Source organism: Triticum dicoccoides, chromosome 5B (assembly GCF_002162155.2).
Source record: "Triticum dicoccoides isolate Atlit2015 ecotype Zavitan chromosome 5B, WEW_v2.0, whole genome shotgun sequence".
In the NCBI taxonomy this organism is placed as follows: domain Eukaryota; kingdom Viridiplantae; phylum Streptophyta; class Magnoliopsida; order Poales; family Poaceae; genus Triticum; species Triticum dicoccoides.
The window spans coordinates 608,162,244-608,173,431 of NC_041389.1; the positions used below are offsets into that span (position 1 = coordinate 608,162,244).

At 46.0% G+C, this 11,188-nt stretch overlaps 1 protein-coding gene across 2 annotated transcripts; it reads left to right on the forward strand.

The window, feature by feature from the left end:
- Positions 1-3,167: 3,167 nt before the first annotated feature.
- On the forward strand, positions 3,168-7,529 carry LOC119312022. Of its 2 annotated transcripts, XR_005151202.1 has the most exons (10): positions 3,168-3,558; positions 4,164-4,254; positions 4,773-5,261; positions 5,346-5,565; positions 5,662-5,772; positions 5,920-6,093; positions 6,162-6,527; positions 6,611-6,856; positions 6,930-7,015; positions 7,250-7,529. XR_005151202.1 is itself a non-coding variant. In XM_037587746.1 (9 exons), the coding sequence occupies exons 5-9, from the start codon at positions 5,686-5,688 to the stop codon at positions 7,301-7,303; spliced, it is 927 nt and encodes a 308-aa protein (XP_037443643.1). In that variant the 5' UTR covers positions 3,168-3,558; positions 4,164-4,254; positions 4,773-5,261; positions 5,346-5,565; positions 5,662-5,685; the 3' UTR covers positions 7,304-7,529. The 2 variants fall into 2 exon arrangements, 1 of the variants encoding a protein (XP_037443643.1); XM_037587746.1 differs by lacking the exon at positions 6,930-7,015.
- The last annotated feature ends 3,659 nt before the right edge of the window (positions 7,530-11,188 follow it).

Sequence of the window (11,188 nt, forward strand, 5' to 3'; positions counted from 1 at the left end):
CAGTGTCATTATGCAGCATCAATCTTGTTCAGTCACTTAAGATAATGCTTTACTCACTACAGGAAAATTCCGTTTTCCCGTGTGTTAGCCTATAAGCTGTGAGCTATTTATCGGGTACTCGGCTTACGTTCCCTCTAAACCGAGTGCCGGATAAACAACACCCGGCAAACAAAAAGCACTCGGCTTATAGTGTCTTGTAAGCCGAGTGCCCAGAAAAGCCCTCGGCTTAAATAATGCGCACGGTATTTATACAAAAAAGCACTCGGCTTATAGCGCACACTCGGCAAACATATTTGCCACGTGTCTACAATGAAGGTCGTTGACGGCGTCGTCACGGAGGAGCCTATAAACCGTGCGCCCTGGCATGGCTCTCGGCTTATACGCCTTATAAGCCGAGTGCTTTCTTCTGGCACACGACTTACATATCTTATAAGCCGAGTGCTTCCTGCATACACTCGGCTTATCCTTTGCATAAATTTTGCAAGAACATAAGTTTTAAAATGCTTTTCATTGCATATATATTTACCATTTAAATATTATTCCTTTCTTCTCTTTCACACCCATTCTGTCCCGATAGTTTTAATGACCCTTATTTTCCATGCCCTCAATTTTCTCATCTCTCTCCATTTACCCTTGAATATTATTTCAGCATGTCACCATGGTCTACCCTAACACAAACCACGAGGATTTCACCCCAGGCAAACCCCTCTCGAGTCCAGTCAAAGGCGTAGATCACGCAGGCCTTGTAGATCGGTTCATCTCCGAAAACCGTGTGAGGCAGCATCAGAAGAGCACACCCACCAGCATGCGTCCCAAATATATGTATGAAAGTGTGGTGTGATGTATACATACACAATACAACACTTTGATGTGAAACTTGCCTCACAAACAAGACAGTATCACATAAAGGTTCTGCACCTATAGAGGTGTTCCACTTAGTACTACCGGTGAGGAATCTGGAGAAGGTATGTGCACAAACTTGGTGTGGCATGTCACCATAACCTACCGTAACGCAAACCAAGTAGAGTTCACCCCGGTCAAAACCCTCTCGAGTCCGGTCAAAGGCGTAGATCGCGCGGGCCTTGCGGATTGACTCATCTCTGAAAACCATGCGAGGGAAGGTCGTAAGAGCACACCCACCTGTAGGTGGTCCAAATATATGCATGAAATGGTGGTGTGATGCTTAAACATCCAACACTCAACTTTGGTGTGGCATTTGCCACACAAACACGACAATATTGTAGGAAGGATATGCACCTAGAGTGTTACCATTGTCTCTCATAACACAAACCATGAGGAGTTCACCCCAGTCAAACCCTTCTCAAGTCCAGTCAAAGGCGTAGATCGTGCAAGCCTTGCAGATCGGTTCATCTCCGGAAACCATGCGAGGGAGGGTTGGAACAACACACCCACCTGCATGTGGTTCAAATATATGTATTAAAGGGTGGTTTGATGTTTAAATATCCAATATACAACTTTCTTGCAACACTTGCCACACAAAACACGACGGCCCCACGTGAAGGTTATCCACCTACAATGTTGATGCCACACTTGGCACCGCCGGGAGGGAATCTTGTGAAGTCGTGCGCTCAAAATTATTCTGGCATGTCACCATGGTCTACCGTAACACAAATCAAGAGGAGTTCACCCCGGTCAAACCCCTCTTGACCCCGGTCAAAGGCGTAGATCGCGCAGGCCTTATGAATCGACTCATCTCCGAAAACCATGTGAGGAAGGGTCAGAAGAGCACACCCACTAGCATGTGGCCCAAATATATTTATAAAAGGGTGGTGTGATGTCTAAATACCCAATACAACACTTTGATGCGACACTTGCCTCACAAACACGACATTTCACAGAAAGGGTCTGTACCAACAGAGGTGATGCAGTTAGTATCGCCCGTGGGGAATCTTGAGAAGGTATGTGCACAAACTTGGTCTGGCATGTCAACATGACCTACCGTAGCACAACCCAAGTAGAGTTCACCCCTTTCAAACCCCTCTCGAGTCCGATCAAAGTTGTAGATCGTGTGGGCATTGCGGATCGACTCATCTCCGAAAACCATGCGAGGGAAGGTTGAAAGAGCACACCCACCTGCATGTGGTCCAGATATATGCATGAAAGGGTGGTGTGATGCTTAAACATCCAGTACTAAACTTTTGTGCGGCATTTTCCACACAAACACGATAATCTTGTGGGAAGGATATGCACCTACGGTCTTGGTGTCGCTCTTAGCGCCGGCGGGAGGGAATCTTGTGAAGGCATGTGCTCATACTTGTTCCAGCATGTCACCATGGTCTACCATAACACAAATCATGAGGAGTTCACCCTGGTCAAACCCCTCTCGAGCCCGGTCAAAGGTGTAGATCGCACAGGCCTTGCGTATCGGCTCATCTCCGAAAACCGTGCGAGTAAGGGTTGGAAGAGCACACCCATCTCCATGTGGTCCAAATATATATAATAAAGGATGGTGTGATGTTTAAATATGCAATATACAGCTTTGGTGCGACACTTGCCACACAAACACGATAGTCCTTTGGGAAGGTTATGCACCTACAGTGCGGATGCCGCACATGGCACCGCCGGCAGGGGATCTTGTGAAGTTGTGTGCTCAAAATTATTCCGGCATGTCGCCATGGCCTACCGTAACACAAACCAAGAGGAGTTCACCCAGGTGAAACCCTTCTTGACTCCAGTCAAAGGCGTAGATCACGCGGGCCCTACGGATTGGCTCATATCTTAAAACCGTGTGAGGGAGGGTCGAAAGAACACAGGAGAGAAATGTAGATCGAGGCGAGGGAGGGGCGGCGTCGCTGCGGCATGGCCAGATAAGTGTGGTAGTGGAGGGAAGTGGTGGTGCCCGATAGGGTTTGTCTGCGGACAAAACAGAGATTGACCGGTTTGATCGGCTTTTAGAAAAGCCGACCGGTCCAACCGTAAAAAAAGAAAATACTAAAAAATATGAAAGAAAAAAAGTACAGTAAAATAAAGAAAATAGTTGCAATGAAATAAGAATGTAAACCGTTTAACACTACTTGACACTCGTCTTACATTTTCACGAAGGCGCGGGACTTAGCAAAAATCATGCGCGAAGCTGAAATCCTCTCCCCGCCCGGCTGAAATCCCCCCAAATCCACAAGCTTTCTCTGTTTCCCCCCATTCCCCGCGCCGCCGTCTCCGCCCACCCACCCACCGGCCGCCGCGCCGCCCCTCCTCCGGCGCCGTTCCTCTCCTCCAGATCTCCCCCGCCCCCACCCCACACATCGCGCTTTTCCTCTCCCGAGCATGCCCGGCCGCCGCCGCCGCCCCCCGTCCCCCGTTCGCTAGGGTTGAGGTCGCTGGGCCTCCTCCGGCGGCAAGGTGCTCGGCGAGGATGAGAAGAACGCCGGGAACGTCTCCGCCTGGCCCGAGGTCACCGACACTGGCACCCCGAGCACCTTCTCCTCAGGCGTCGCCGCCCCGTTCCTCTTAGACTCCGACGCTGCCGGCCACCTGCACCGCCGTCCTCTTCAACTCTTCTGCTTCGTCGACGGTCGCCACCACGCATCGAGGCCCAAGGTAGCGCCCATCAACTCCTATCCCTCATCTGTGTTCGTGTTGTGCTGGGTCTCAAACGTATCTGAACAAAGCTACCAAGCGAGGCCTGATACGACTGAAGAAATAGAAAGTGTGCAATGTTGTACCAACCGAAAATAAAAACTGTACAAGGCTTTATAGCATTACCATGGTCAAGTAGCTACCCGACCAACAGACATGATCACTGTTGTATATGTTCTAATACAAATATGCGTAGTTTGACACTGTCAAAGTAGTATTTTGATTCACTGTCTCGCATAATCAATTTTTTGTGAGTTTCAGAAATTTGTAAAAATTCAGAAGTAAATTAAATTCTGCCAATTTGCGCCGTGATAGATACAATAACAGAGTACTTTTTAGTTAATAAAAGCTTTCACTCATGGCAGCAAGAAAAACTTGCATTCAGAGTAAAAGCTTTTAATGAGTACATATATATATAACAGGTCGCAGACTTTTGATGAGTCAAAGCTTGAATTCAGAGTAGTCTGCAATTTGTTATTTGCAGCCTGTTATTTCTGAGTAGTACATATATATATAACAGGCCAGCAAGATTTGAGCTGACTCGATGTTCTTGTCAACTTGGTCAGTTTGGAGGAAGAAGACTCCCAGGGACACCTCCAACTAAATTGCTCATGGCCAATTATCCTCAGCCCACATAGCACCTAGCACCGACGTGAGGTGAGGATCTCTGTCTTTCAGGATATTAAGTAAACTTTCTGGATCTCTGTCTTTCGTATCTGGATATAACCAAGAAGCTGGATATTAAGTAAACTAGGACATATTTTTGTCTTCCAAGATGTGTTCTTTTGACATATAACCAGGAAATTAAGTAAACTTCCTGGAAGGCACCTGCAATGTACTCCTTAGTATCCAAGATGTAAGACAACTCTATGTTCTATGAAATTGTGCTTCTTGCCAAGAAGTTCTCGCCCTATGATTGTGAACTTTTGCATATGATTTTTTTTGATAGCATATGAACTTTTAAACATGAACTTCTGAAGTGCTCTACTTTTGCATATGAACTTTTAAACATGTCCTTCTCAACTGCTTTAGTTTTGCATATGAAGTTTTGAAATTGATCTTTTGAACTGCTCTACTTCTGCATATGATCTGTTAAATGTGCCTTTTTGAACTGATTTTGTTTTGGATATGAAGTTTTCAACATGAACTAATCGCATTATTGTTTCTTGGAGCAGGTGTTAAGAAGATGCCAGGCAACAAAAAGAACAACAAAGTTGTGAGACTTGGCAATGTGATTGAAAGGTTAGGCAAGTTGACGGGGGTCATAAAGAAGGGCACCGGTGCGACACGTTTCACACAGGTAGGCAGGGCCAAACCCGCACAACGAGCCACGGTGGATGGTACCCGGGGTAGACGAAATGGTCGTACCCTTGTGTCCCGTGTTGCTAGCCCTATCCCCTCTGCCCATTCTGAGGAGGAGTCGGAGGAGGAGAGGGGGAGGAGCTAGTTATGGAGGAGAGGGAAGAGGAGGCAGAGGAGGAGGGGGAGGAGGAGCTAGTTGTGCAGGAGGAGTTGGAGGAGGGAGAGTATGAGGTGGAGGAATCGGCAAAGGACATGGAATGGCCGGTTCCTAAGGAGACCAAAATCTAGTTGCGTGGGGTGTCCACGCTCCCTTCGCGACCATATCCACATAAGGGGATCATTGTTAAACCAGTTGGTGTGAGGTAAGTGCTTCTGTGGACTCTTAACTACGTCCTTACATTCAAGTTTTTTGCAGATACTAACTTACTTGCCTTTCCATTGTGCAGGGCCTTGGTGGTTATTCCAGAAGGCACAATCCCGCCATGATAGCCAAGCACCATCATTAGATGTCTTTGTAGGCATTATTACCCCAGCCTGGTTCCCATAGGAGACGGTGAGGAGGAGCCAGCTTGGTCTTGGGAGCATTGCAAATGCGCTCCAGATACGAAAGACAAGTGGGACAGGGAGTACCGCAGTGCTGCTGAGCGGGTGGTCAACGATTTTTGGGTAAAATTCTTTGTCAATTTTCTTAGTTATTTCTTTGCCAATATTCAAAATCATTGCATTGATAACTGTCTTATGCGAATTTATGCACTTTGGTAGGACTTCTTTACTTGCGTTGAGGGTATGGAGGATGAAGCTAATGAGGTCGTGGAGGAGATTGCCAAGAAGATTGTCCAAGACATGCCTTACGAGGCTCGCGTCAATGCTGTGGTAAAGTATTTCGCGCATGAACGCAAGATCCTTCCTAAAAAGCCGCTAGCCCGGAGAGTGCATCTCACCCGTTCCATGTACTTGTGATTGCCTCAATTAAAACAACTTAGTTTCATTCCTAAGTTGGTTGTATTTGACATACTTTAGGCGGTTCCCCCGTGGTGCAACAACAAGATTCCTTGCTACCAGCAAATCATATCTAGGTGGATAAACCCAGAGTGGAGGGACACACGCAGAGCAGCTTCGGAGCGACGTGCCTTGATGGGTGGTCCGGTACACCTTCAAGGCAACCTCAACCTCCATGCTTACGTGCAGGAGAAGGTAATAATATATTTGGCTTATGAACTTCTCAACTTGTGCCCTTATGGATATTATTGCTTCTATTGCAGAATAGGGAGAGAGGTGAGGGTGAAGAGCCGCTCAATACCTTCACGGGATTATGTCTCTCCCGCAAGTCAAAGAAACTGGAAGGGGGGTGGGTCAACCCAAGGGCTGGGTTGAGGATTGATGCATATAATGGGAAGTTCAAGGAGTGCAACGGGCCCAACTCTGATCCAGCCTCACATGACATTGATGTTACGGTTTCCCTCAAGTCGGGACAAGGCAAGAAGCGTGGGCGGTTATATGTTGGTGACGGTTCCATCCGTAAGAAGGACATTCCAAAACTTGCCCACCTCCGTGCTACCACGTCGAGCTCAGATCCTGCTATTGAGCGTTGCCCAGAGTCTGGGCTGCACATGATGCATCAATTCCATGTATGTTTTGCTTCATTGATCTCCCTTCGGGTTTCTTCTTTGCATTGCAACGATGGTAAACTTGTTGTGATGGCATATTGCAGGCTTGCCTAGAGGAAGAAAGCAGGTTGCGGCAGGAAGAAACCAGGTTGCGGCTGGAGGCTCAGGCCAATGCCCTACTTCAACAGGAGCAAGCCATGAAAATGCAGCAAGCCCTGTTTCAGCAGCAGGAATTCATGGTTAAACAGCAGGCAGCCCTGCAGGAGACACTCGCTCGGTTCAGTACTAATATGCAGGGTTCTACTTTGCCGGATCTTCCTCCTGTTCCGCCGCTTCCTACTTTTAGCTTTGTAAGTCTTCAACTTTTCAATCATGCATCTTACCATCATGCTTAAAGATCACGCTCCAATAACTTTGTGGTAGGTGGATCTACACCTGCCCAAGCAAGCCCAGTGACACCCACTGCGGCTCATGGTGCTTCAACCTCCACACCACAATGATCACTCGTGGTAGTTGTCTATGCTTGTGCACTATTGATGCTTGTGTCTTGTCGTTGGTTGTACCTCTCAACTTGTAACTTGTGTATTGTTGATGGTAGAGCCCACAAATGTTGATCCTTATATTATTCATACTTCTTAGCTTCAGTTTGAAATTTATATGTTGATGCTTGTTAAATCTTGTGCCTTATTGATCTGCAATTTAACTTTGGAAATTCTTACTTGGCTTCAATTTGAAACTTATAGGTTTGCATCGTGGATGCCATCGATGGTGGGCATACATGCTGTGGTGGAAGCTGATTGCATCTTTTAGGTTGAACTCATGCTAGGTGTGAACTTGGAACTCATGATTCCATTTGTGGACTCTTGTTGCATCTGTAGGTGAACCCTAGTTGAATATGTACGCTTGTGGACTTTGAACTCATGGCCCTTTTGTTTGTGAACTCTTGTTGCATATGTACACATGTTTTTGTGAACCTTCTTTGAATATGTATGCATCTGTGGACTACTCATGGTTGGTTTGTTATGGTTGTCAACTTGTAGTATATTGTTGCTGTGAACTTTGCTGTATATATATTGTTGGTGCTCCCAGAAGTCATTTGTAGCATATAGTTGCATACGTACACAAATAAAATGCTACTAGTGCTATAAGCCGTGTGTCCCAGCGGCAAGCACCCGGTTTATAAGGCATGTATATGCCCCCAATGGGCTGTAAGCCGTGTGTCCCAGGGCATGGCACCCGGCTTATAAGCCATTGTGCCACGACCCTGCTGGGCTGTAAGCTGTGTGTCCAAGGACGCGGCACCCGGCTTATAAGCCATTATCCGACGACCCCGCTAAATATAAGCCGGGTTGGGGGCCCTCGATTTACATTTATACCGTGTGCTTGCCTCAGCCCTCGGTTTACATATAAACCGTGCGGCTCGCCTTGGCCCTCGGTTTACATGTAAACCGTGTGCTCGCTGGCACTCGGCTTATATAAACGGACATGTGGCGCAACTGTTAGTGTCCGTCTGCCGTTATATATAAACCGTGTGTTTATTGGCCCTCGGCTTACGTAGGTGTACTCGACTTATATATAAACCGAGTGTTTTTCCCGTGGCTCTCGGCTTACCCTTGATAAGCCGGCCCTTAGTAAGCCGTGTCCTGTAAGCCGTGAAAAACACTCGGCTTATATATAAACCGAGTGCAAACCGGCATAAGCCTAGTGTTTTGGGCACTCGGCTTATAAGTTTTTTCCTATAGTGACTGCAATACATAGTTACAAAATAGAGCATCATTAACTGATGGCAAATCAGCAGCTTTATACATCGATCAGTCATAGAGCACATAGCTCCAGTACACTAGCTAATAACTTGCATAAGCTTCATAGAAATCATTGGCTGCGTTGAAATCTGTAAAGGTCATCTCTATGGCTGGCCTGATGTCATCATCACACTATGGAGTACAAGCTGAGCCTGAAATTTTGACGAAAATCATAACGGATTTAACATGCTGGAATATAAGAAATTATAAGCATGTACATATTAGTTAAATAAGTACTTACACAGAATGGTGCACTGTACATTTTCTGTGGTGTGGTGAATACATTTTCCGAACTTGGTCTAGTGTGGATGTATGATTCTGCATCAGACTGTACATCGCAAATAGCCAAAGGTGGAGCCTTGCTCAGTTCACTGTGGCATTCCATAGCTACTACACAAAGAAGATATACAATTGGTAAGTGGAAAGCAAATTATCATAGGAGTCGGTCAATATGTGTCTTCTGGAGAATAGCATGGAATAAAATAAACTGTTAGAAAGAACATTCTAGTGTTAGAAATACCTAATCTCAGCTCACTTCCCCAATCAATTGCAATATAAATTAAAACTGATAGCTAACATCATTCATACAATTTCCTATGCTCAAACAGTTTCAACTCCCTTTCTTATATCCCAGCATGAGCATACCACACAAAAGTCTATACAAAGTAATGATTTCCTTAATTTAATAACTATACACTAATAAATATGCCTAGAACCACCATCATGTTGTACAGTATTGTGAAATTATCATGATACGACCTACCTGTTGCTGCATTAATATACCAACTACATACCAGATGAATTAGACTTTATCAACTTCCTCAAGACGAAAATATAAACTGAACTTGCTGGATCTTGGTTTGGGTGTACACTGATCTTGTGTACCCAGTATTTCAATGTATAATTATTTCTTTCATCATGGACTATGCATGCTGGAAATATGTGTTTTTTGCATTACATAAACTGAGAGTTCAAGTGTTCTACATTCCAGTTGGTGACAGATTCTTGTGATAAACGCCTTAAATGTAAGTGGTTTCTCTCAGTTATGGCTATATCTAGTGTAAACAGTTTTCTGGCTGTGCTTATTTTCAGACCTAGAGAGAGGCTACTGAAACTGCTTCTGTTGAGGAAAAAGGCTTTGTAGATCCTGTTCGGAAGACTAATCTTGAAGTAGACAACCGGAATCCACGACCTTGTCCTCTATTTTTCCTTGGCAAATCTAGCCCAACTAGAAGAGAATATGGCACATCATAAAAGATGAAAAATGTGATAGAAATCCTCATACCTTCGGACCTGGATCCAGTACCAATTCGATGGGAAGCGCTCAGAGGAGGATTGGCGCGGTGCGCTAGCCGCCGGAGAGGAGAGACGCCAGCTGCCGCAGGGAATTAGCCGCGCCGGTCGGTCGCCGGCCCTGCGGGAACGAGGGCTTCGTGGTGGGTTGGCGCAGTGGGCTACCCGCCGGAGAGGAGAGAAAGCAGCCGCTGGAGAGGAATTAGTCGCGCCGGTCGCCAGTGGCCGGCCGTGCGCGGAACGAGGGCGTCTTGCTGGGCGAAGCCACCATCTCCAGATCTCCTAACCCTAGTTGTTGATGAACGAAAATTGAATCGGGATAGCTCCATGAATTAAGGCATGGGATGGCTCAGCTTCCATTAGCATGTTGTACTACGGTATAGTAAGATTACGGGGTTGTTTTTACAGTTTGTACATCTTTTCATCTCACACCACACACTTCCTATCGGACGGCACATGATCGAGTTTCCATGCTTTCACTGAATATATGGTTTCCATCAGATATGTACTCGGTGTAGCTCTTCCTCATGCCACTCATTCCCAAGGGGATTTATAATGTAACAAATTGAGGATGCATGGCATAGTCTAGGCCTTAGTGTGAGCCTTCATTGATTGGTGGGAAAGTGATCTATTTTGACTCCTTCCGTCATGCTCTTCTCGCATAGAGATATAGCAGATGAGTAAATTTGAGATCTAACAAACAGATGGGGATGCAACAGGAGCAAGAGTATATAAGAGATAGACGCATATAAAATTATAAAGGGAGAGGACGTATGAGATTACCCAGGGGCGTAGGTCCCTACTGACTGATGGTTGTGTCCCTCACGACGGAAGGCGGTTATACATATATATATGATGTACCTCAATAAATATGGACGTACTCTCTTGCAAAGTTCTTGCAAGTCAGAAGATAGTACATGAAACTCTTAACACCTAGTCAGCTACTCCCTCCGTTCTGAATTACTTATCGCACGTATGGATGTATCTAGATGTATCTTAGTTCTAAATACATCCATTTCAGCGACGAGTAATTTGGAACGGAGGGAATACATATGTAGACATCCCGTTGTTACAAAGTTTGAGATGTCATTGAAAATAATAAAACAAAACAAAAGCAACCAGGAACTAACACCCTCACCATCCATGCTGGGACATAATTATCCTAGTAACTCGCTCTAGCAGGGTACTCCCCGCAACCATGTTCGTGGCGCTCTGATGCAAGCAACATGGACCAAGACCATAACCAACCCATAGAAAAGAATGTAACCTACAAAGGATTAGAAGTTATTTTTTTTAATAAAACCACAACATCATTATGATGTCCACAATGTTACCAACATAATGTGCTAACCCCAACAACAATTCCCTGTAACTAATTACCAAACATATTGCCTCCAAGCATTTTGTGAGGATCTGAGAATTATGGAAGCAGGTCCCGTGTCGCTCCCCCGGGGCGCGACCCAAATCTTGTAGAGAACCCCCCGCCCCCACCCACCCCCCGCGTGCCCCCCGCCACTCTCTCACCGCCGCTACTGCCGACCTCGGCCGCGGTGACGGCGGCCCAACTACCAAAGGTAGCTGCGGGTT